The sequence below is a fragment of the Bufo gargarizans genome, chromosome 2 (assembly GCF_014858855.1).
Source record: "Bufo gargarizans isolate SCDJY-AF-19 chromosome 2, ASM1485885v1, whole genome shotgun sequence".
Lineage (NCBI taxonomy): Eukaryota > Metazoa > Chordata > Amphibia > Anura > Bufonidae > Bufo > Bufo gargarizans.
Genome location: NC_058081.1, coordinates 569,097,486 through 569,124,641, shown reverse-complemented (window position 1 = coordinate 569,124,641; position 27,156 = coordinate 569,097,486). Strand labels below are relative to the sequence as shown.

Below are 27,156 nucleotides of genomic sequence, written 5' to 3'. Positions count from 1 at the left end.
ATGGCACTGAGATCTTCACTTTTTGGGCCCCATAGCAAAAGAAAGGCCTGCCAATACAGCAGACATGCCATTCGTATTGGGATAAGAAAGAAGGGAGGAGCCAGGGCCAAAGCATACCTCCCCAAGCACCAGTTTCATATTTTGAGGTCAGCACTTAAGGAGTAGTAAATTGCCACTGAGATCCTCACTTTTTGGGCCCCATAGCAGAGGTAAGGCCTGCCTCTAGAGCAGACATGCCATTTCTATTGGGCTATACAGCACAAAGATTCATACATTTAAAACAGAATATCTGTAGGAGGGTCCGGGCTAGATTAGGAACATAGCTATGGGAAGGGTTGGTGAGGCACGTGCCAGTGTCGGGGAGGGGTTCCTAAAAAAACTGTTTATCTTCCAGCTACAGAGATGAGGCTTCAAACTTAACCCTTTAGGTGAAGAAGAACCTTGATAAGTTGGCTAGAAGTTGATACATTATAATGTAAATATATACAATATAAACAGGTCTATAACTTGTTATTATAGTCTATAGTGATAGGCTAACATCACTACACACCATAGCGGTGATATCGCTACAGACCTGTTAATGAAACGTCGCTGAAGCACATTTTCTCAGCTTCCCTTGTATTTCACATAGTGATTTTTTTTTACATTGTGTGCCTAGGAATCTATCTATAGTCAAGTGATACGACCTGAGAAGGAATTACACGTCCCACAGAATTCTGGCAGCCCACAAATGCAACAGAAAAGTAGCTCAGGCGGACAGACAGTTGGTAAGTCACCACAAGTATAAGGCTACTTTCACACTACCGTTTTAGTTTTCCACTATTGAGATCCGTCATAAGGGCTTAATACCGGAAAAAAACGCTTCCGTTTTGTCTCTATTCATTGTCAATGGGGACAAAATGTAACTGAACAGAACGGAATGCTCCAAAATGCATTCCGTTACGTTTATTTGCGTTCCCAGATTGGAGAGCAAGCCGCAACATTTTCTCTTTCACAATCTGCCACAATACAAAACGGATCCGTCCACTATTGACTTTCAATGGAGTTCATGACGGATCCGTCTTGGGTATGTTAAAGATAATACAACCGGATCCGTTCATAACGGATGCAGACGGTTGTATTATCAGTAACGGAAGTGTTTTTGCTGAACCCTGCCGGATCCAGCACAAACGCTAGTGTGAAAGTAGCCTTATCTGGATGAATGGACATTAAAAAACATGCAGCATTTCCATGTATCAATACGCACATGTACTAAACATATTGCTACCATTAATGTTCTTACAGTTGATGAAGTCATCCAAGACCCAATGGCCATCAGAGCTGGACGGGAAGTGGTGAGTGTCAAATGTGTAAAAGTTTTTAAATGAACAATAGACATTACATAGACAAGCGACAGAAGTCCTTTTTGCAACTGTAGAGCTTTTCCACCGAGCAGAAGACTGGGCTGCAATACTAAGCACAGCCACTACGAGAAGTATGGACTTGTGTGTTCAGGACCAATGGAAAGAATGAAGAGACCTCAGTGCTCTTGCTAGGGCTACGGCACCTTCAAATAGCTGATCAATTGGGGTGCCAGGAGTCAGACCCCCCATTGATCTCATATCTGCAGACTATCCTAAAGCATCACTGAGCTTTCAAATTACTTTTAATATATCATAGTGACACATGACACGCATGATCTACAAGTCCTTCCATCTCCTTGTTCCGGTGATGGGTGGGGGTCTCAGAACCTTTTGATATGTCGCTATGACGTATCAAAACTTTTTTGTAAGCTCAGTGAGCCATTTATTTTTAAAACCTGCCTAGACCAAATCTAAAAAAAAAATACTACAAATGGAAAATATTCACTTTGGGAGGAGTTTTCTCCACTAGATGTCTGAAAGATTTTTTAGATGCTGGAGAATATCTTCCAGATTTTCCTAATTAATTTCCACATTTCCAGGTTTGATGTTTAAAGGGAACCTGCCACACTGAACATGATGTCTGAGCTGCAAACAGCATGTTATAGAGCTGGAGGAGCTGAGCAGACTGATGTATAGTTTTATGGAAAAGATTCAGTAAAATGTGTAATTTATACATTTCCCCTCTCATTCAGGGCTTTGAAGTCCAGGAGGCAGAGCTATCAGTGATTGACAGCTATCTTTGTATACACAGTCATAGAGGGAAGACTGTCAATCACTGATAGGCAGTGTAGTAGCATGGGTTGCCAGCACCCGGGGCAAGCCAAAAATTGCGCCCTTCCCAAGCCTGGGGTCACGCCCCTTTTAACAGATAATGTAGTAGATCACTTGCAGTCCTACGTAACTCTACAGATAACACACTCTGAGTACAGATAATGTAGTAGATGGGTGTGAGGACCCAGAATTCAGAACACACACAGTGTGACCTGAAGTCTGGGGCCGGTCTGCGGCAATATGGGCCAAATTCTATATCCACCCCCCCAACCCAGTATAAAACAGATATTTGGATGGACATAACATACATCGCTATTAAATATACAGTAGAATACAGCACCACACCTGTTACATCCAGTGACATCTCCTGTGATGTAGACTCTTTCCTCAATGTCTTCATTCGGAGATAAGACCACCATGATACCTTCTTTCAGCCGCTTCTCGTCTCTGCAGAGTTTCACAGAATTTTTTTTAGATTCTTCACTTTACTATCATCCTCTCCTTCATGGTGTCTCAACACTGTCATCCTGCTGCCCCCCATTTCTGTGCTAGAGCCAGGCAGATTGTCCCCCATAATATTATTCCCCCTGTATATTAGAATGACCCCCTCTGTATTATTATTATTATTATTATTATTATTAATAATATTAATGGCCCCTCTGTATTATCATTATTATTATTAGTAGTAGTAGTAGTATTAATATTATTATGGCCCCATCTGTAATATTATTGTTAATAATAATATTAATGGCCCCCTCTGTATTATTATTATAATAGCCCCTCTTTATTATTATTATAATAGCCCCTCTGTATTATAAGTATATATAATGCCCCCCTCTTTATTGTTAGTATAATGGCCCCCTCTGTATTTTTAGTAAAATGGCCCTTCTTTATTATTAATATAATGGCCCCTCTGTATTATTAGTATATATAATGTCCCCCCTTTATTATTAATATAATGTCCCCCTCTTTATTATTAATATAATGTCCCCCTCTTTGTTATTAGTATAATATCCCCCTCTATTATTAATATAATGGCCCCTCTGTATTATTAGTATATATAATGGCCCCTCTGTATTATTAGTATATATAATGGCCCGCTCTTTATTATTAATATAATGCCCCCCTCTATTATTAATATAATGGCCCCTCTGTATTATTAGTATATATAATGGCCCGCTCTTTATTATTAATATAATGTCCCCCTCTTTATTATTAATATAATGGCCCCCTCATTAGTATAATGTCCTCTGTCCTCCTCTCTCTGCTCCTCCCCCACCCCCATAGTGCCCCCAGTACCTCTGCAATTAGGGTAGGGTACATACATTTAAAAAAAAAATACTTGTCTCTCTCCATCACAGCTTGTGGCGTCTCTCCATCACCTCTCTCCATCACTGTGCCTTCCCACTTCGAGCCATCGCGTCATCTCGCGAGACCCGACAAAGGAGGTCACAGTGAGGTAAACGTGACCTCCTGCGTCGCTCTACTGCCTCATAGGTTTCAGGCCTAGTGGCCTGAAGCCTATAAGGCATAACGGAGGGGATGGGAGCCATAGGCTCCATTGGCCCTTATTGAAATTCTTGCTGCCTGGCGCCCCCTTCAATTTGGCGACGGGGGCACCTTCCCCCCCCCCCCCCCCCCCCCAGGCTACACCACTGCTGATAGGACCACTTCCTTGACAAAAAACTAAATGTATAAATTACAAGTTATACTGAATGTTTTCCATTAAATCACATATCAATCTGCTCACCTCTTGCTGCTCTATAACACGCTGCTTGTAGCTTACATCACATTTTCATGGTGACAATTATTCTCTTAGTACCTTTTTCTTTTTGTTTTAAACTCATATTCTATAACATTAGCAAAGGGAAGACCTATTTTTGACACCTTATTTTTTAGTACACAATGTTCTTGATTTTGTCTCCACTCCAAACATAAAAGACGTCAAGAGACTTAAATACAAGTCACCAACAAGCGTGATCTGGAGTGTACTGTCCTAACCTAAATCTCCCTACCCATGTCTCTGGCTGATACAATCAGGGGCGTTGCTAGGGTCTGAAGACATCAAGGGCACGAGCCCCCGTGAAGCCATACCCAGCAGTTATTAACCCTTTAGCAGTCTCCCCTTCAGTGAATAGGGGACTGCTGAATGGGGTTAATAACTACAGTGAAGCGCCTAGCCATCTGGGCAACCCCACAGATCACCCTAACCTATGGTTTAAAATTAAGCAAACCCCAAACTATAAACTAATCACAGATTGTGCTGCTGGGATGCCAGAATCAGTTGTAATCTGTGAAGGAACCCATCAACAAGTGTAGGACGTTGAAACCCATCAACCCCTTGTACTTGTTCCGCTACTTGCAGGCTGCGCGGGCATGAGTTCAGAACGTCAGTCACTTCGGTCCGCAATTCTATTCTGCGGCGCGTGCATCCTGCAAGTAGCGGAACAAGTACAAGGGGGGTTGGTGGATGATCTGTGGGATTGCCCAGACGGCTAGGAATAGCCTAATAAAAAAAAAATCCCACCAGTATAAACATTCGGGGCACTGGACAAAATGTCCGGGGCTCCAGCCCCAAATGTTTTGACCTAACGACGCCCCTGGATACAATAGTGGTGATTTTTACTATTTTATTGGTAAAATATTTAATCCTTTTAAGAAACCTGCCGGACAGATCAATTCAAGCTGTTACAAATTACTGTCATCACTTCCCTTGTGCTAAATGGCCAGTTGAGGGCACTGAGAGCATTGTAGCCCATATTAACTTCCCATTGATCCTGATTACATCTGTGTCCCGGTCATTATTTTTATTGGGAGCTGGTAGCAAATACAGGTTTTCTCGATTTTGAAATCAGTAAGAATTATAGAAACCTTGAGTGCACAAACAATTGCCAGTAAGAAGCATGCTTTGGACACCCCATTCTCAAGATCTCATAAATGCCTAATACACATTTCATAAATATTAAAGGGACACTTCCATCAGAAATGGGTATTTGTAAAAATTCAGCATGCATAAAAAACTTTATTTTTCCAATTGCCATTGAAAATTAAATGCAAAATACTGTCCTTTAGCAGTCAGTGCAGAAAGATAAAATCCTGTATAGATAGGTAATCCATTGTCAGTTTACTGTTGATGTGAGAAGATGTTATCTTAAGGGCGATCCTCATGATAATACCAGGTGTAGAATTATGATAACAGTATGACAGCTGTATTATTCTCTTGATAGACCTATGCAAAGAGGTATATCCCAAGAAAGAGAACATCTCGCCAGCGCCCCTATTGGAACTGGCTCCCTATGAGTCAAGATCAAGCTAGAATCCTACTCCGTACTGATGAGGGGCAAGCACCCTGAAACAGCTGTCTACAGATAGATATTTGGTCTGGCTATATTCCCTTGTCAAATCCCAAGTCTATTTGGAACATTGGATCCTTGGAACGTTGGATCCTGACTCATAGGGAGCCACTTCCAATAGGTGCCACTGGTGAGATGTTACTTTTTCTTGGGAGATACCTCTTTGCATATTTGTTTCCCATCGAGCATTGCCAGTAAGTCTCCATAACATGGAGCACTACCAATAAGTTTCCATACAGGACTGGTCTCTTTAAAGGGAACCTGTCATCAACTTTATGCTGCCTATACTAACGGCAGAATAAAGTAGAGAGGTGAGTTGATTTCAGCTGTCTGTCATTTATAAGTTAAAAGTAAGTGGTTGCAGAGAACCAACATCACAATCATTGCAGACTGGGCCTGGAAAAGAGTCCCGGCCACCTGAGAAGAGTCATGGATATTCATAAATCACTGTTCTCCCTGCCCACCTGCTGATGGCTGGCAGTCTTCTACCTAGTTTTCTCCCTTTCTCTCTAGGAGAGAACTGCCAATCATCAGCAGATGGGTGTCACGACCATGGTTATGGTCGTGACTCCTTGAACCGCAGGCAGTTGCCTGCGGTCTTGTTCTTGTTGTCAATCACAGTTGAGGGCTGAAGTATGTTGCCTCACCTGTGGCTGCCACTGGCAACATTATGTATTGGCAGTATAGCAGCCTGAGCTGTGGCTAGGCAGCTTGCTGTCAAGTGCATGTGGTTTCACCTGCAACGTGTGTTTATATGTGTGCACTTTCCGTTCTGGTGTGCACGGGGTTTATTGTGTGTGCATTCCCCTTTAAGTTGCTGTTTTGCCTTTGTCACTACCCTGTTTGGTGATGGAAGGGTTAACTCCCTTCTCACAGTGTGTCTGTGTGGGTGTGGCCACTTTGGGCTATAAAGCCTCTGTGGAGACCTGAAGCTGAGGGGTTCTTCAGCCATGGTTTGCTGGAGATAGCCTCCTGGTTATTCACTATCTCTCCAGTGAGGGCCACCTTTGTGGTCATAACTCTTGTTTGATGTTATGAAGATGTGTTTGTGGTATGCTTGTTTATTGCACCTTATGGTCCTGGGTTCCTGTGTGATGTGTGTTGTGTGCTGTGTCCTTTTGTAGTGGATAGCAGCACTTGCACATGGGTTCTAGGCTTAGTGTCTGTGGCAGGTGAATGTTGTGTTTGTGGCATGTACCTGCCATTGCCATAAGTTGTATATGTTCCCCCTTCTTTGCAGCTTGGCCAGTGAGACGCCTGTTCCTCCGTATCCAGAAGGAACAGGTAGTCTTACCCTGCTCCTAGTTTAGGGCCACCCTGAGGGCTAGCAGGGACTTCAAGGTTCCGGAGTATGAGCCCTCCTACCATCAGGGTCGGCTCATACAGCTAGGGTCAGATTAGGGATGCAATTAGGAGGTGACCTGCTCCCTAATTCTGTCATCCTGGTCGAGCAGCGACCACTGTCATCGCACGGCTGAGGGTTTTCCCCATCCTCAGCCATGACAATGGGTGAGAGAGCAGGAGATTAGGAATACCCATGACTTTTCTCAAGTAGATTTGACTCTTTTCAAAGCCTGGGCTGTAATGATTATGAGGCTGGTTCTCAGCAACCTCTTACTTTTAGCTCATGAGTGACACACCGCATTTCTGTCACTATTTTATGCTGCCCTCAGTAAGGTCATCATAAAATTGATGACAGGTTTCCTTTAAGGAGATTCAGCACCTCGCCTAAGCAGCTTGATAGGCCTAAATAAAGATGTCCACAGAACAGCATTGCAATTATAAGTACGCTCTAACTAAGTCACTATCGGTTTGCAGCAGTGGGTTGATTGAAAAGGACAGGAAGTAGAATACGTGGAGTGACTTCAAAAAGTCATATCCAGAAAGTCATCCATTCATTTATTAATTTTTTTTGTTGCTTTTTGCTAAATTACTTAGAATAGTCATGTATAGGTTATTAATATGTAATAAAAAAATGTTTCGATAGAAGTGTCCCTTTAAATTATTGAAAACCGTTCAACTAAAGCTGAGCTGTGGGATCAGACAGTGTGACAGAAGAAGAAGTCCCGTGCAGCTAGAAGATATTCAATGTCATTAGTTTGCAGAGATTGGTGCTGGGTTGGGACACATCATATGTAACATTCACATTTCTTTTGCCCCCAGTACTGTATTTATACAGCATGCTTTTTTTTCTTCGTAAAAAGAGATTTTATTGGCTGTGATTTACTATATATGAATTATTGCTCTGTGTTATACCTTTACACTGTCTTACAGAGGTTTGTTTGTGTGTTGCACAGGACGTACTGAATCATTGCTTTGATGACATTGAGTTCTTTATGGGAAACCTTCAGAAGTCAGCAGAAGCATTCAAAGTCCTAAATCAAAGAAAAAAGTCGAGAAGGAACAAGAGACCAGAAGCCGGAGGTAAACGCTAAGAAACACTAAGAAAAGAAGGATGTAGTGTCTTATGTGCCTGCTTGATAGAATACCTTCCAATGTTGTTGTGACATTAATGGGGTCCTCCAGCTTTTATCATGCATAAAATAGGGTCTTCTTGGTACTAAGTAGAGAGCTGAACGTAAAAAAGAATAATATATAAGCAATGTGGTCAGTCAAAGGTGGGACCTGCACTTATCAGACAATGGGGGCATATCCTAGCGATATGCCCCCATTGTATGTGAAGGCAAAACCCCTTTAAATAAGGGTTCCGGTTTCTAAGGTAATGAATGGGGTCTTCCTTTCAGGAGCCCCATCTATTAGCCTGAGTGGAGATTGGCTACAAAGAGCACTTCTCCATTTCCCTCTCCCTGACACTACCATGCATTAAACAGAATGCCTATTAAAGGGGTATTCCAGTTGTCTCAAGTCATCCCTTATGCACAGGGTGGGGTCCTACCACTGGGACCCCCACCAATCAACATGTCTGTCACTACCCTCTGCAGCCCCCCGAAATGAATGGAGCTGCCAGTCGCACACATGTGTCCGGTTGCTCCATTCAATTCTATGACAGTTCCACAGATAGCCGGGCCCTGTACTCAGCTATCGCCGGAACTCCCATAGAAGTGAAGGGAGGGGCTGTGTGCATGTGTGACTATTTCAGAGGGACTGCAGGGGGTACTGGGCCCCTGTTCTTGTTATCAGTGGGGGTCCCAACAGTAGAACCCCCAGCGATCTAATAGTTACCCCTATCCTGTGGAAGGGGATATCTTGAAACAACCGGAATACCCTATTAACTTCAATGGGCAATGCTTAATTTAACCTGTGGCGGTGCTGCAAGGGAACTGAACACTTGCTGCTGAGTTCCACCACATATTATAGCTGATCACTGTGAGTCCCAGCTGGGGGATGACATGTGATTAGCATTTTTCTGAGGAACCTTCTGTCAAAAAATGTATCTGCCACCAGCGCTACCGTGGCCACTTGACACTCCTCACCTGTGAGGGAATCGCTGCTAGGTCCCCAGACACAGTCTGCTACTTAGACTGGTGAAATCTGAACACACATATATAAGAAAAGTCTGGTGAGAGCCTGCGCTGATTGTGGTGTAGTCAAGGGCTTAAAGACACAAGCACTGATATTAAGTTGTATGGATTGGTACCTTGTAGAAGATCGATGTATGCGTGGAAGATTCTCCTTGTTATCGCATGGAAGCTGGTGTCCGGGTTGCTTCTGGTTCAACCTTCTTGCGTGAGTGGTTCTCCGGCCGGCAGCAAATCACTCGTGCAAGGGAACCACCAGTTTAAAGTATGGTAACTTCGGCCTGTGACGTCACCGCACTCTGTATGGATGCCTTCAGGGGACCAAAAACTATCCGACGCGTTTCTGAGCCAGTCGGGCTCCTTCGTCATCCCTGCCGGAGCACCACTCACGCTAGAAGGTTGAACTAGAAGCCACCCGGACACCAGCTTCCATGCGATAACAAGGAGAATCTTCCACGCATACATCGATCTTCTACAAGGTACCAATCCATACAACTTTATATCAGTGCTTGTGTCTTTAAGCCCTTGACTACACCGCAATCAGCGCAGGCTCTCACCCTGGTTGTCTTAAAACCAGACTTTTCTTATATATGTGTCTTCTGTCAAAAAAGGCGACAAGCTCTAAAAGCAGAAAGCAGAAAAAACAGAACAGGCAAGCCCTGTAACTGTCCTGACATTCATGTACCTGGAGAGTAATGTTCTTACATCACATTTATATTTTTGTGCAGAGGGATTGCTTACTCTCCGAGCCAAACCTCCCAAAATGGAAGAATATGAAGAAGCTGCACAGAAATTCAAATACTGCTTCTGTCTACTGGTATGTGATAAACGCAAAAAGTGAATTAAACCATACTACAAAAAGTAGGTCTCCATATCATGTTTCCATCTGTTTCTCTACATAGGCAAGGCTTAAGAATAACATCATGAATCCCAGTTCGGTTGAGCTTACTCACTTCTTATTCGGACCACTTAAAACTGTAAGTTTTATCTATTAGTTGTTCTTCTTTATTCAACAAGTGCTTTCTTGTATGACTGTAATGTGACACTTTAGTGACATGTAGCATTTAAAGTGTAGATTACCTTTTGGAACTTTAGGGCTCCACCAATGTAACAGAAAAGTTGCAGCACTAGCAGGACTTGTGTCTGACCTCAATGCTTCCTACATCACCAAGGAGTCCCAAGCTTACTGTAATGGAGAGTGCGGGTAGACCCACTGTGCCAACTAACCGATCTGACATTGGGCTATTCCTGAGAGTGCTGTCCTGGTGGTCCCCTGGTTTTCTCCCCTCAACCTCTTTTCCAGGATCTGGTCTTAGATGCAGGGGAGCCACCAGGCCACTACCTCTTGGAATAGTCCTGGTGTAGTTGGCAGCTTAATCAGGGGGGTAAGAGACACTGGTATGAAGCACCAATGGGTCAGGTAGTAGTCGTAGTCAAGAAACAGTCAAAAGTCAGGGCAGGCACAGTTTGTGCATATCCGTAAACCAAGTCTGAGGTCTGGACAGGCAGCTAATGATCAATATGATAAACAGGCAGAGATCAGGACAGGCAGTGGAGGATCAGAGATGGTAACAGTACATGGACAGTCATAAAAAGATAAACACACATTCACTAGGACTAGAATACCTGAGGCAGGCACCTTAAATATACTCCATTGGCTCGGGAAGGCGTCTTAAATACACTGAACAAAAATATAAATGCAACACTTTTGGTTTTGCCCCTATTTTGCATGAGCTGAACGCAAAGATCTGAAACATTTTCTACATACACAAAAGGCCCATTACTCTCAAATATTGTTCACAAATCTGTCTAAATCTGTGTTAGTGACACTTCTCCTTTGCCGAGATAATCCATCCCACCTCACAGGTGTGGCATATCAAGGTGCTGATTAGACAGCATGAATATTGCACAGGTGTACCTTAGACTGCCCACAATAAAAGACCACTCTGAAATGTGCAGTTTGATCACACAGCACAATGCCACAGATGTCGCAATGTTTGAGGGAGCCACTCTGAAATGTGCACAGTTTTGCCTTACTGGGGAGGGGGGGGGGGGGGAACTGGAACACGCTGTTTTGAACAATATTTGAGAGTAAAGGGTCTTTTGTGTATGTAGAAAATGTTTCAGATCTTTGAGTTCAGCTCATGAAAAACAGGAGCAAAACCGAAAGTGTTGCGTTTATATTTTTATTCAGTGTATATTCCATTGGCTGGGGGCAACTAGAGTGCATGCATGCTGGCTTTTTAAAAGCTGGGAAGAGAGCACATGCCCTAGAAACAGACTGGAAGGTCCCTGCAAGAGCCACATGTGGTGCCGGTAGCTGGCCAGCTCCTGGTGAGTTGCTGAGGTTGAAAGAGTCCTGGCTGCCAGGACAAGAGAAGCAGGGTGAGTAATGTAGTACCCATGCCCACCTGGAAGAGTGTGGCAGGCGCGGGCACGGGCCGCCAATACAACACTTACCCAGACCTAAATTGCAATTAGAGATTACACATTAGGTTTATACATGATGATGATCAGGATCCTCCTCTAGCATTCTAATACTCAAAGCAGCATCCATTGGGAACAAAAAATGCTCTGGTTGTAGGCGATCATAGGGTTTCCAATTAGTGGGACCCCAGTAATAAGCTTGTTGATAAGGGACTTGAAAGACAATAATGTAACAATCTGGTAGTCAGTTATGTTGTGATAAGATATGTCTATTATCATGCAATGTTAATCCAGGGGAAGGCAAAAAGCGCACACTCGAAATAACCATGTCAACATAAAATAATATCATTATTTAGTGCATACTACAGGAAATAAAAAATGGAAGTGTGCTCCATAGTCGCTGCTATAGTAATATGAAGGAAAATAAGCAGAATTGTGAGGTTTAGTGATTTTGGGGCTCTAAAGTGCTGCTAATCGGTTGTAAGACATGAAAATGTTAACTTGTCTTTTCATGAAATCAGCTGGTGGAGAGTTCCGGGGACATGGCTGCTAATATCAAAAGTCCATTGCTAACCAAAGAAGCTGTTGGTATGCTGAATGAGTGCTTGGATGACACAGAGCTGGAATTATGGAATTCTTTGGGACCAAACTGGACCAAACCACGGTATGAAGAGATATACTGCACATCCCTGCCACAGGTTTATCTTGTTCATTAGGCCCCATTCAAATGACTGTATTTTTGGTCTGCATCCGATCTGCATTTTTGGGGGATTGGATGCAGGCCTCATTCATTTTAATAGGGGGGCTGCAAAAAATGTAGACAGCACACCGTGTCCGCATCCATATGTTTGTTCTGCAGAACATAAAAAGATAGAACATATCCTGTCCTATAATCCTATGCCTAAGGATGCATTCACATGATCGTAATTCGAGGTCCACAAAAAATATGGATGACTTCCATGTTGCATCCGTTTTTTTGCAGACTCAGTGTAACAATGCCTATTCTTGTCTGCAAAACAGACCAGAATAGGACATGTTCTATCTTTTTGGGGGGACTGCGGAATGGACAGACGGATGAGAACAACAAACTGCGGACCCATTGAGGTGCAGAGCAAAAATACGGTTATGTAAATGGGACCTTATCGAGAGGATCTCTGGGAAAGATGAGACATTTTTGAGAGATATTTTTCTTTTTTCCATATCATTGCCTGAATTACTTTGAAATAAAAAGGTTTGTTACAAATGCCGAACGCTATTGAATCTGTTTCTGTTAAAGCTGTGTATTGACCAATATGGCACCATTACAGCTTTCTCAGGAGGTTACTGCCCTAAATCCTAAATCATCGGAGGTGTAGGCAACACAACTATGGCTACTTTCACACTTGCGTTTGATCGGATCCGTTCTGAACGGATCCGATCATATTAATGCAGACGGAGGCTCCGTTCAGAACGGATCCGTCTGCATTAATAACTTTGAAAAATTTCTAAGTGCGAAAGTAGCCTGAGCGGATCCGTTCAGACTTTCAATGTAAAGTCAATGGGGGACGGATCCGCTTAAAGATTGAGCCATATGGTGTCATCTTCAAGCGGATCCGTTCCCATTGACTTACATTGTAAGTCTGGACGGATCCGCACGCCTCCGCATGGCCAGGCGGACAGCTGAACGCTGCAAGCAGCGTTCAGCTGTCCGCCTGGCCGTGCGGAGGCGAGCGGAGCGGAGGCTGAACGCCGCCAGACTGATGCAGTCTGAGCGGATCCGCATCCATTCAGACTGCATCAGGGCTGGACGGAAGCGTTCTGCTCCGCTCGTGAGCCCCTTCAAACGGAGCTCACGAGCGGACCGACGAACGCTAGTGTGAAAGTAGCCTATGATGTGTCATTTATAGTACCGATCAATTGCTGGTATTCAAGAGACGGAGGGGCTTTTATGGCACCACGAGGTCCAAGTGTGACCGCTACCTCAACACTTTCAAAAGTTATGCCCCTGCCCAAATGACAATGATAGTAACATAGTATATAATGCCGAAAAAAGACATCTGTCCATCCAGTTCAGCCTGTTGTCCTGCAAGTTGATCCAGAGGAAGGCAAAAAAACAACTGTGAGGTAGAAGCCATTTTTCCCCACTAAGGGGGGAAAAAATTTCTTCCCAATCAGAATAACTCCCTGGATCAACAACCCCTCTCTAGTAGCTATAGCCTGTAATATTATTATGCCTAGTGATATAGCAACACAAGAGGAGCAGCTGCCCTATCGCCAATGTCTGACCTATTCACAAGTCTTGAAACATAACTAAGGATATCAGTCAACCAAGAGCCTTCTCCAAAAGCAAAATGAGACCCATCTGCAGGCAGCTGTTGCAGGGTCTGTTAAGAGACATGGACTATAGGGCAGCTACCTCCATTAGGTGGCACTTCAGAGACAGCTTTCTTTCCCTTGGAAGTGAAGTAATCTGCAAATCCATCTTCCCAGGGAGCATTGCATTGCCTATAAGACTCCCTATGCCAGCACTGCCTCCCTCCACAAGGAAAAGCAATACCCTCCAAGAACACAAGAGGATATATCACTAACTCACTAGGCAGATAGGCAATCCGTTCAGGAGTCAGGCTTAGTGGGAGCTGTAACGGCTGCTCTTTTTCTACCCAACTAGACAGAAGAGAACATTTACTGGTATTATTTTTATATCGTGAGAGATTTTCTTTGGTCCTAAAAAACAAGGCTGACTTGCATTATGCAAATATATATAGAGCAAAAATGCTGAGACTTGCAATTTAAAACTTTGCAAGATGTTCCATACAGCTAGAATACAGTCTGCAAAATTAAAATCACATACTGTTACCAATGCCCAGTGCAAAGGAGCAGCTGTCATGCATCCGACCGACATGAATGTGCAGAATATTGTTTAACTGTTAGGCATTTACTGAATATCCTTTTTATATTTAGACTGGAATTCCCGCGGGACTATTGGGAGCCATACATTCCCACATTTAGGGATGGATGGGTGCCCACTAACACTGATGGAATACCCTGGGAAGATCCTGTTGAGCTCCAGCATCGCCATGAAGAATTACGGTTACAGGTTAGTAGTTTGCACATGAAACATACAATGTTACATTTTTCATACACGCCATTTTCTCTCCTGATTCCTCTTCTACTTCTGATGTATGTGTTTTTGTCTTATGTCTCAAAGGTGAAGGTATTGTTTAAGAATAGAAAAAAGCCTCTTTCTTCCCAGAAAAAGCACAATTTTTGTTGGGCATTTCAGCTCAGCTTAACTTATAGGGGTTGTCCAAGCTGATAACATAATAAAAGCACTTAAATGCTCCTTCTCAGCCTCATCCGATCCAGTGCCACTACTCCTTCCCTGGGCCACAGCCAGTTATGTATTGTTGGCCTCAGCGGTATACAGCCCAAGGCCACAGAGGCCAGTGATTGGCTGCAGAGGCATACAGCACACTGTGTGCTGTCCACATCCGTTGTTCTGTTCCGCGGCCTCGCAAAAAATATAGAGAATGTCCTATTCTTCTCACAATTGCAGACAAGAATGGGCATTCTTTATATAGCGCCAGTCATGTGCGGTACGCAAAATGCGGAACGCACATTGCCGTTATCCGTGTTTTGTGGATTCGCAATTTGCTCGTCCCCGTCCCGCTTGCCATTGGCTGCCCCCCCCCCCCTCGATACCGGATGTTTTCATCCGCGCACGGGGAGAAGCAGCAGCAGAAGTGTCGGGACCAGGAACGGCGCAGGGAGCGGGGTAAGTATTTTCCCTGTGAGGGACCTGGCCTTTTTGAGGGGGGGCAGTTTATAGTATTGGATAACCCCTTTAAACACTGTGGTCTCTTCCTACACTAGTGATGTCAAGTTCATCGTCACATGGACTATGTCCAGCTCAGTCCCATTTAAGTGAAAGGGCCTTTGCTGCAATACCAAACACAGCCACTATACAATGTGCAGCGCTGTGCTTGGTATGGTGTGAAGAGGCTGCAACACTCACCGGAGCACTGCGGCCTCTTCAAACAGGATGATCGACAGGGATGCCAGGAGTTAGATCCCCACCAATCAGATATTGATGACCTATCGTAAGTATAGGCCATCAGTATTGAACCAAGGAAAGCCTCTTAGCTAAATTGCATAACACCACAGCATGTAATGTATTTTCACCTCGGTATAGATAGATTTTCATGTACTCTGCTAATCTGTACATTTTAGTTATTTTTTATTTTCCATGTGTCTTTCCCTAGCAATCAGCTCCTCAAGTTCATCAACCGTTACCTCCCCCAACTCTGAATGGGTATGTGCTTTCATATAATTGCTGGCATTTATTACTATGTAATTATATCCTTTCTTCATATACGTTAAAGGCTACTTTCACACTTGCGTTTTGGCTTTTCGTTTCTGAGATCCGTTCAGGGCTCTCACACGCGGTCCAAAACGGATCAGTTTTGCACTAATGCATTCTGAATGGAAAAGGATCGGCTCAGAATGCCATCAGTTTGCCTCCGATCAGTCTCCATTCCACTCTGGAGGCGGACACCACAACGCTGCCTGCAGAGTTTTTCTGTCCGCCATGTGGTGCAGAGCAAGACGTTTTTTCTGACACAATCTGGCACAATAGAAAACTGATCCGTCCCCCATTGACTTTTAATGATGTTCAAGACGGATCCGTCATGGCTATAGAAGACATAATACAACCGGATCCGTTCATGACGAATGCATGCGGTTGTATTATTGTAACGGAAGCGTTTTTGCAGACCTATGACGGATCCACAGAAAATGCTAATGTAGGTTTTACCACAGCTGGAGGTTAACCATCACGGGTATAGACCCATGTTATATGCAAATATAAAATTAAAATGATTGAAATATAATGACCAGATAAATCTGTGGACTGTGCCTCTGTGTGCATCAATTTCATACAGAATCTCTGCTAATAATGACATGCTCAACTGGATGCAACGCAGAGGCACCCATCTGTAAGACTGCCCAACACCATCTACCATGTGGCATCTTTAATACTAGGGTCTTCTTATGCGGCCTTCGGGCCCCCTCAGCTTCCCCTGTATATCTGTGCCATTGGAGACACCATATAACAGTACATGGAGTGCTGCAGCTGTGTAATATAGAGTCATAGGGGCTATGTGTGCCGCTTGCTTAAAGGGGTTGGCCACTTTCTGGCTACTTGTGACCAGTGTGTGTATAAGATTACTATATGGCACTTACTAATATAGCCGTTGTTGATATTCTGTGCTGTTTTCTATATTTCATAAGCCATGCCCCATTGTCAGGCAAATCTTCTGTGTGGCCCACACAGAGGTCATGCCCATAAGATAGCCACTAATGGAGGGTCATGTGGGTCTTGCATTCCATTCAATTACACTGTACCTGCACTAAACTCCCAACAGTAAGTGCAGATGGCAGGTGCAGTGTATTTGAATGGAGGAGACATCATATGGAGGCGATTTCCCTGGTCACACGACCCTCCATCAGCAGCCATCTTATAGACATGACCTCTGTGTGGACAGCACAAAATACTTGGCAAACAAGGGGGCATATTTTACGAAATATAGAAAATGGTGCAGAATTTCATAAAAGGGTCTATTAGTAAGTGCCATATAATCATCTTACAAACACATTAGTCAACAGTAACCAGAAAGTGGCCAACCCCTTTAATTGTGTGCCTGAAACCTAATTTATAGAGATCACTGCACTAAAGAATCAAACGACTGAACATTTCTGTTAGGCCTCTTGCACACGACCGTGTGCTGCCCGTGGCTGTATTGTGGCCCACATACGGCGGGTCCGCAATACACGGGGCACCGGCCATGTGCATTCCGCATCACGGATGTGGACCCATTCAGTTGAATGGGTCCACAAATCCGGAGATGCGGTACGGAAGGGAACCACTACGTAGTGCTTTCGTGGGGTTCCGTTCAGTGCTACCGTTCCGCAAAAAGATAGAACTTGTCCTATCTTTTTGTGGAACGGACGGATCGAGGACCCCATTCAAATGAATGGGGTCGCAATCCGCATGCGGCTGGCCCACGGTCGGTGCAGCACGGGCACAGGCAGCACATGTTCGTGTGCAAGAGGCCTTATTTAGCGGCCAATATATTTGATAGAGCTGTATTTTATGCCAGCTTCTGAATGAAGTCTAAAAATGGAAAAGTCTTTCCCAGTGTGTGGTCAATCCAGCGGATTGTATGAAGTCTTTTGCAAAGAAAGAGCACGTCATTCCAACTTTTTTGCATTACCCAAGAATCGATGCATTGCACAAAGAAAGCAGAGCATGTTACACAAATTACATTTTTACTATTTTATTTTGCAGCCACCAAGAGACAGACAGCAAGTGCGTGAGCTGCACGTACGATTTTGTTGCCAGAAACAGCAGCGAGTTGTCAGTGTTACAAGGAGAAACACTGGAGGTATGTAATATGTCTATGCCACTAGTCTGTGCCCTGGCACTACATTAGGCCTACATTCTCAGTCTATTGCATGGCAGCCCATGATGTCCCTTTTGACCTACAATCTTGTATGTTAAAGGGGCATTCATATAATACTAAGTTATCACCCATGATAGGTGATAACTGCTGGGACCCCATAACATTCGTCAGAACAGGGTCCCATGCCTCCCTGTTTGAATGGAACTCCAGTCAAGCATGAGTGCTGTCTCACTAATCTATGGGTACAGATATTCAAATATGAGGGACCCTTATAAAGATATTTTTTTTTAAGAATCAGCATTGAATGTATGGAGGTCATTACTTTCATGTTCACTATGTCAAGTATCAAGGCACTGTACAACCTAAGAATGTCTTATTTTTACATCTTTTAGGTTTTGGATGACTCCAAGAAGTGGTGGAAGGTGCAGAATCGCTTTGGACAGACTGGTTATGTACCGTATAATATACTTGCCCCAGTAACAGCAGAGGAACTTAACAGAACAAAACAAAATGGAGTCCCACCCGGGAGCCCGGTAAAGGTATGCTCACTTTAAAAAAATTAAAATTCTTGTGAAGAAGTAATTATTCACAGAGTACAACCCTAATTTAAAACGTAGCCTTTATTATAAGCACTAACATTTTAGTGGGTAATTTTAGTGCTCTCATTTGGATTCATACCACCTGAGTATATCTACCCTCTGATGGGTTACTGCCTTAGCTGTGATTCCTTGTAAAGAAGAAGTAAACCTGAAGTTTAAATCTTCATAGGAGCTGCTAATATTAATATGTACAGTATGTATCTGAAAATTCCTGGAGGTTCTCCAAACTGGAGATGTGAAATAGGGTTGTGATCCTGTGTCATTCCTTGCCATACGCCTAAGATTGTGATCAGCCAGCACATTGTCTGTACAACATGCCAGACAAAATTGGCAGATCATGGAGACAGAGTGGCCTTGCGCATATTGGCAAATGATCGGCTGTAAAGATACTTAGTTTAGATAAAAGACAGTAGAGGGGAGACCTAATAATACAGAGATCTCTCCCATGATCTATTCATACCCAGGACTGTGACAATGATAAGGGGACTTCCTCTACATCTAGAGGAAAGCAAGTTTTTCCATCAACATAGAGTATTCTTTACTATACGAGCAGTGAGACTATGGAACTGTCTTGCAGAGGATATTGTGATGGTAAATTCACTAAAAGGGTAAAAGAGGAGCCTGGATGTATTAGTTACTAGAATTCTGGAGAAGAGTCATTGATCCAGGGAGTTATTCTGATTTGGTGTCAGGAAGGTTACTTGTAGTTTCACCAGACAGCCAAGAAATCCAACCTGACCATTTTGACAGACAAAGTTCTGCCATGGGCTCTTGCAAATAATGGTTCACATATAATTCTCAAACAATGGTTGTCTAAAATGGTCAAATCTGACATTTATCTTATGTGTATGTGAAGCATTAGTGTCATATGTGATGCAGCATTCAAGGACATTTAGTTGGAAAACGTTCTATTAATTAATCCTTTCACCATTTCTTACAGAAGTCACAACCACCAACACCTCCCAAAAAGCCATCAAAATCAAGTCTTGTCATCCCAGGACAGTGGGACACAGTAGATAGTCAATATCCACAACAGACTATTGGCCAACAAGGTAGAAATTGTAACTTTACATTCAGAAACTATGATAACCAAGATGTTATGTAGAGTTTCCAAAGACTGGATTTTCATTGGCAGACTCAGGAGATGTATAGACACATCTAATTATTCATGATCATCATAGGAGGACCATTAATGGAAGGTGTCCATTGAAATGAATTGTCCACTGTTGTCTCATCCTATGTGAAAGTGACTTGGGTGTAATGTCCAATACTGTATAGTGGGGGGTAATAGTTCAATTTTACCAAGCAATCTGATTCCAACAAATCCAACTGAATTTTTTGTTTTGGCAGAAAAATTTGACAGAATAAACAGTATGAATGAAGAATTACTTATCAGGCTGGCAAATGGCCGAACAGCACCACAGAAGAACCTAAATATCCACAAGATGTCAGATACCTCCATTCCACTAACTGATGAATCTAATTCCTCAGAGGTCTCCGCTTGGCTCCAGGCCAAAGGCTTTAACACAATGTGAGTCTTCACTTTAGGTCTTTCCCTGAGCCAATTTGTTTAGGCTTGTTTAGTTGTTTAGGTCCTTGGACTTGGCATGAAATAAACCTGCATTTTAAGCATTTATTGTTCAAAAGTTCTCACTAGGAATATTAGGTAGGTTGACCTCAGCCTGTGCTCTCTACGGTATTTCTTGAGAAATAATTCTTCAGTACTGTTATAGCATGTGGTGTACCTCAATATCCGTGGTCTACAGCAATGTGTCAAATTTCTCTTATACTGGATATCTGATTGCCTTTCTGAGCATTTCCAACCACCTAATAGTTTCTTTTCTGCATCTACATTCATCAGAGTGGGATTTTTTATCTTAAGATTTTGCAACAACCAAACACCGGCTGATAAAACCCCTGCATTTACTAAAGATGTGGGTGGATTAAAATGTATTATTCCATGGTGCCCATTGATATAACCCATGTAATACATTTGTAGATTTACTGCAAAATCTTTAGTGGCCTTACACACATTCATTTTGTCTGGCATATTTTACGCCAGATAAAGCACATTCATTTCTTTTTGGCCACCTGTGTTTTTTGAGTATTTTTTGCAAAGTGTTTTGGCTGACTGGCATTTTTTATGGCAAATTTTCCCCTATAGAGAAGCAATGCCTGAAGAAACACCAGAAAAAAATGCCAAGAGCTACATCATGCTGTGCCACCTAATTAACAAAAACACCAGAAAAATGCTGGTGTCCTGTGTTTCATATTTCCCACAGACCTACAGCTACCATTTGGATCTGGTGTTTCTACCACAAAAAAGGCACCAAAAACACAGATGCAAAAAAAACCACTCTAAAAACACCATCAACCATCAGCAAATACCTACATGTAAAAGCACCATTATACTAATAAGGACCATTTCTTTTGCTGTTTTAGGACTGTAAAATCCCTCAGTGTCTTAAATGGCGCTCAGCTGTTTTCTCTCAGAAAAGAAGAGTTGAAAGCTGTGAGCCCTGATGAAGGTGCTAGAGTATACAGCCAGGTCATGGTGCAGAAGGCTCTTCTTGAGGTATGAGACCAAACACACATACTCCTAAAAATATTTTAAGTACATATGTCGTCATGAACCAGTTCAATGGTGCTAGCACTTGGCCAACACAGGGCTTGTTTGTAGTCTGTATAGGAGCTGCATACACAAAACTGTGCAAAATTTTTACATCAAGACTATTCAGAGTCATTTCGTTTCCACAGGATCAATCATTAAACATTGGGACAGATTTACTAATCCTGTCTAATGGTTAGACAATATACTGTAGCCTAGACAAAATGGCAATGTACGACTTTTTGGCGCCAACCACTGTGATAAATTTGGAGCATTTTTAGACAAGCACATATATGGCATTTTTTTTGCTGCAAACTGTTGCAGAATTCTAGTGCACTTTGATTAGTAAATCAGCTCCCCTATATTTGCTAAAGTACACATGGAGGAAACTGTTAGTTTGCAAGTTTAGGCTACTTTCACACTAGCGGCACGGACCTCCGGCAGGCTGTTCCATCGGGTGAACAGCCGGTCAGATCTGTCCTGCCACTAGTGACCGTGTGCCCCCGGTCCCCATTGACTATAATGGTGGCGGGGCGGAGGCACGGCGGAGGCACGGCAGCGCACGGCAAGAGGCTACCAGAATAAATGTCAGACATGTCGTAGTTTTATTCCGGCAGCCTCTCACCGTGCGCTGCCGTGCCTCCGCCGGAACTCCGCCCCCGCCCCATTATAGTCAATAGGGACAGAGCGGAAGTCCGGGGGCACACGGTAGGTCGGATCCGACAGGCTGTTCACCTGACGGAACAGCCTGCCGGAGGTCCGTGCCTAAGAATTCTAATCTATGCTGTGATTGGTTGCTATGGTCAGCAAAGACCATTTTTTACACAGTTTCCTGACCTCCTTGTGTACTTTTGAATAATATAGGGGGAGATTTATAAATCAAAATGTGCCAGAATCCTGCCAATCTGTGGCAAAAAAGCTGGATTATGTGCCTTGCACCTTTCATTGAGTGTTTTAGGCAAGGGGGGCTTGGTGTGGGAAAAGGGTTGTTGCTTGACACGGTTTTCTTTTAGACAGTTTCATCAACCTGCCCCACAACCTTTAAAGGTGTGGTGCAATGGGAAAGGGGGGTTGGGAGGGTTGGTAAGATTGCTTACCTGCTTCCTGCTCCTGGCGCTGGCTTCCAGCACCTTTTCTTCTAGTCCTGCGATGCTCTTCTGGTCTCCCTCACTGTAAACATCCGGTTTGACATTGCTGCAGCCAATTACTGGCTGTGGCGGAGACCAGATCCCCTTGTGTCATGTGATCTTTTGTCATGACGTAAGGGTAGACGATCACCACCGCAGCCAGTGATTGGCTGCAGGCGATGTCAAACCTGATGTTTACAGCAAGTAAGACTAGTGAAGCATCACATGCCTAGAGGAGAAAGAGTGGGGAGTCAGCATCGGGAAGCAGAAAAGTAATCTTCCTTTTACAGGTTCAGCCAAGTGGTGGAGGGTTTGCCATTCTTGCACAACCCATTTAACCACTTAACGCAAAACGCCATACCTGTACGGCGGGGGAAGCTGTGCCAGAACGCATTCCTCCATACATGCATGGCGGCCCGATCACTGCTGATAGCTGGGCCGCTGCTGTATCCGCCGGCATCGCTGTAACCCCATCTATGCCGCGGTCAGCGCTGACCGCGACATAGAAGGGGTTTGTTGAGGGTGAAGGAGCCCATCGGGTCCCCACGCTGCTGTGGCGGGGACCCGATGTGTGACAAGGCAGCCTGATACTGTGCAGAAGCTGCCCAATGCCTTGCACGGATTCCAGCGCCCCACAAGCCTTCATACCCTTCAGAACAGATAAAAATGTGACCGCAGATGAAGGTCCTATGTGACCGAAAAGTCCGGTCTAAGAATACTGTTCATACTCACTAATACAAATATTGGGCAAATGGACAAAACTACTATATGATTTGAATGAATAAATCCTTTTGAAATTGCAACACTGAAAACTGTGTGCCTCAACTTTACTACGTGTATACTGGCTGCTTGCAGCCCTTGGTTGGCACCAGAACCTATTAAGTAGAGTGCGGTTCTCCATCTTCTCAAAAATGCACGGCATCGGGACCTGCCTTCTACGGGTGCTGAGGAGATCCAGCCTCAGGCTTGGTCTCCTAGGAAACCTGTTAGTGTATTACTCTGTGTAATACACTAACAGGCAATGCATTACAATACAGATGTATTGTAATGCATTGCAGAGGGGATCAGACCCCCAAAAGTTGAAGTCCCAGAGTGGGACAGAAATAAAGTTTAAAACAAAGTTAAAGTGTTTTTTAATAAAAAAAAATAAAGTTTCAAGTAAAAAAAGAAAAAAAATGCCCCTTTCCCCAGATTTTATAATAAAAAATAGAAGAAAAAAAGAAAGAAAAAAACACATATTAGGTATCGCCGCATCCATAACGACTGGCTCTATAAATATATCACATCATCCTCCCCGTCCGATAAACACCATAAAAAAGAAACTATGTAAAAAAAAGCAATTTTTGTCACCTTACATCACAAAATGTGCAACACCAAGTGATCAAAAAGGCGTATGTCCCACAATTTGGTACCAATAAAACCGTCAACTCATCCCGCAAAAAATGAGCCCCAACATAAGAAAATCGCCAAAAAAAAACTATAGCTCTCAGAACATGGAGACATTAAAACATTATAAAAGAAATTTATCACCAGTCCGCAATAATGCTATGCAGCAGGTCCGAAAAGTGTTGTGGGATCAGTCACGCTTTAAGCAGGTAAAATATATAGAGTTCGGACCGCGCTTATCATCAAGGCCAGTATGCAAACAATTTTTCTTTCTTCCTTCTTCCTTTTAAAAGAGAGCCGAGGGCTGCAAATATCCTTAATATGGATATCCTGCAACTAATAAAGATTAAGATAGTGTAAGTCCGTATGATTAGGTAACCTGCACTGCACAGATTATACTTACACAGCACTGTGAAAACCAAGGAGCGTATATAATCCCTCCGTAGCCAGTTGTCTATATTCTATCGGAAATCCACATTCCCATGCAATCCCGCAGGATCTACACACGGACTAAAATCAGATATACCCCAGGTGAATCTGCAGTTATTTTCTTCGATTTCTTTTCCTAGAGGTTTCTGTGAATACAAGTGGCTTCTGCAATAGTGAAGCTCCGTTGATGTTTGGTTAAAAGTTTTTTATTTGTACATACTCACAAACAACTCTTTAAAATTGGCATTTAAAATCCCAGCGTCTTTTACTTTTGCCCGACCCGGGTTTCACTCCTTCAGCTTCGTCAGGGGCACACTTAATTTTTCCCTCCCCCTTCTTTTTATTCGGTCGGTTGGAGTTAATCAGGCATCAAATGCGCTACTCCAGACCGCTTGTCTTATACTGCTTTAACCCTGTATCACCTAATCCTCAGGGGAAAAAACGGATGCTAATAGGTCCCAATTCACATGAACATAATTATTCTGTCAATTTTATATTCTAATTTAGCACAGCTTGCAGGTCAAAGTCTACATTCAGACCTCCTGGTTGTAATGTACCTAATTCATATATCCACTTACTCTCTTTTTTATTAATTTTTTCCAAAAAACTTCCTCCCCTCCAATACGGAACAGAAGACCGGCACTTCACAGGTAGAATCTTCAGTCCCTCCCCTCCAATGATTTTGTATGGATTCTACTCCCATAAACTTTAGACCTTCTGGATTTTTTTGGTGACATTTTTTGTAATGAGCCGATACACCATGACTTTCAAGTCCTTTTTTTATGTTTCTTATGTGCTCCTGTATGCGGACTTTAAGGGGTCTAATGGTCCGTCCTACATACTGGAGGCCACAAGGGCACTCCAGTACATATACAACCCCTTTACATGCCACTTTACATGCCACAGTACAAAATCATTGGAGGGGAGGAAGTTTTTTGGAAAAAAATTATAAAAAAGAGAGTAAGTGGATATATGAATTAGGTACATTACAACCAGGAGGTCTGAATGTAGACTTTGACCTGCAAGCTGTGCTAAATTAGAATATAAAATTGACAGAATAATTATGTTCATTTAGAATTGCTTCTAAAATTCTAAGCCTTCTAACATTCCCAAAAAAATTAAATGACATTTACAAAATGATGCCAACATAAAGTAGACATATGGGCAATGTTAGGTAATAAATATTTTATGAGTTATCACTTTCTGTTTTAAAAGCAGAGAAATAGAAATCTTGAAAATTTCTAATTTTTCAAAATTTGGGGTAAATTGGGGGATTTTTTCATAAATAAAGGTGAAATATATATTGACTCACATTTATGACTATCATGAAGTACAATGTGTCACTAAAAAACAATCTCTGAATGGCTTGGATAAGTAAAAGCATTCCAAAGTTATTACCACATAAAGTGACACATTTGCAAAAATCAGTCTGGTCCTTAAGGTGAAAAATGGCCCGGTCCTTAAGTAGTTAACTCCATGAACAGAAATTTGATTATTTTCTGATTCATTTTTCCAGGACTCTAAAAAGATCACAGAGCTGGAGGCTGTGATGGAGAGACAAAAGAAGAAGGTGGACAGTGAACTTCAGATAGACAGCCTTTGAAGGGATTCAATGACTTACTTGGACTTTAACCAGATGCTATTTAACGTCTTCCAAAGAATATATGAATATGTATATGAACTGCAATATATGAATATACCAAAGATGTCCCCAGTCACAGCTGCTGGAGAAGTTATCTATGGAGCTACTGAAGACAGAGGCCATTCCTCAGTGTATCTTGGAATGTAACGGGATATAGCGGTCAATGCCTTATAATGGCGGGATGGGAAGTTCTGCAAATGCACTATGCCTTATTTCCACATTCTAAAAATGAAGAATTTTTATAAAGCACAAGATATTGGTGACCACTTCTGCACTCTTATATTCCTCTGCGGCTTGGTTACGGTCAGGAATACAGTGTTCTAGTTTATTCCTTTAGGATTTGTGATCCGATGATTAGCTTTTATTGTTACCTGTTTATTCAAGTTAGTGATCTTTAGTCTATTATTTAGCAGAACGAGAGGGAAAAATCCTCTATATGGATATCTTTGCCAAAGTTTTTAAATTCTACATTTTATATGTGGGTGGATAAGGGCAAATCGCCTGTACGGGTATTGTAGGAAGAAAGCATTTGAGTTCTGTTGTATGTATGAAGTCGGAAACAGTGACTACAAGCAACGAATCAATTCTGACTACACCAGCATCATTTATATTTGCTTTTCATTTTACGGAACCAGAAATATATATGTACACACCATATGGTCTAATACAAAATAGTACTATTGAGATCAATTTTATTGAGGTGGTTCTAGACTTTTGACGCGCCCTGTATATACCGTACATCTAAAGTGATGGGTCAGAAATCTCCTGTATTCTGCTGTGATCTCTATTTTTCCATTTGTATGTAATAATGTCTGTCTACCTATTTAAATATATAACAATAAATTAAAGGGCTATATATTTCTGTAAAAAATACTTTTACTGTGATCACAAAGTCTACTTGATATGTTATGCTTTATATTGGGTGGGTGTAACATGACATGCAAAATAATACATTCATCTCTGCACTTATTGCACTTTTTTTAATTAACCACAAGTCTTCATTTTCTGATTGGTGATTGGGCCAGTGCAATGTCCCTCTCACTGCAGTAAAGTCTAAACACCTTACTGACTGATTCAAATGCTTGGCCGTGCATATTCTGGACTGTCTTGGTTCTTTCTTTCCTTTCTGGGGTACTGTAGAGATGGCTTTCTTCATGTAGCTCCTCTCACATCATCAGCTAGCACTAGAGTCACTCACTAAACTAGAGGCGGACCTTAGTCCATCACCTAGTTTTTCTACAAGGGGAAAGTCAGGATTGTTAACCCTGACTTATCTATACAGAGCTATACTGTGTTATATAACACATCCAATAATTGTATACAACAAGAAACAATTTGCAAGTACCATATTCTGGGATACTGCACAGTCACTGAATAAATTATCATTCTATGTATTATTCACCTTAGTGATAACTGTACTCAATATCTGAAAAATCATGTGATGACTGATGCCCCTGAACATTTTTGTATGACAAAACAGTGGCTCTGCAGA

General features: G+C 42.6%; 1 protein-coding gene across 1 annotated transcript in view; it reads left to right on the top strand.

Annotated features, from left to right (window-relative positions):
• The window catches only part of EPS8L1 (EPS8 like 1), a 107,751-nt gene extending 81,216 nt beyond the window's left edge, over positions 1 to 26,535 (top strand). Inside the window, exons 9-22 of the mRNA XM_044281699.1 lie at positions 659 to 767; positions 1,285 to 1,334; positions 7,825 to 7,951; positions 9,735 to 9,823; positions 9,909 to 9,983; positions 11,955 to 12,097; positions 14,374 to 14,509; positions 15,675 to 15,724; positions 17,759 to 17,855; positions 18,266 to 18,412; positions 19,413 to 19,524; positions 19,823 to 20,003; positions 20,915 to 21,047; positions 25,539 to 26,535. Coding sequence (XP_044137634.1) covers positions 659 to 767; positions 1,285 to 1,334; positions 7,825 to 7,951; positions 9,735 to 9,823; positions 9,909 to 9,983; positions 11,955 to 12,097; positions 14,374 to 14,509; positions 15,675 to 15,724; positions 17,759 to 17,855; positions 18,266 to 18,412; positions 19,413 to 19,524; positions 19,823 to 20,003; positions 20,915 to 21,047; positions 25,539 to 25,625 — 1,536 coding nt within the window. The 3' untranslated portion in view covers positions 25,626 to 26,535. The remainder of the gene's footprint in view (positions 1 to 658; positions 768 to 1,284; positions 1,335 to 7,824; positions 7,952 to 9,734; positions 9,824 to 9,908; positions 9,984 to 11,954; positions 12,098 to 14,373; positions 14,510 to 15,674; positions 15,725 to 17,758; positions 17,856 to 18,265; positions 18,413 to 19,412; positions 19,525 to 19,822; positions 20,004 to 20,914; positions 21,048 to 25,538) is intronic.
• The last annotated feature ends 621 nt before the right edge of the window (positions 26,536 to 27,156 follow it).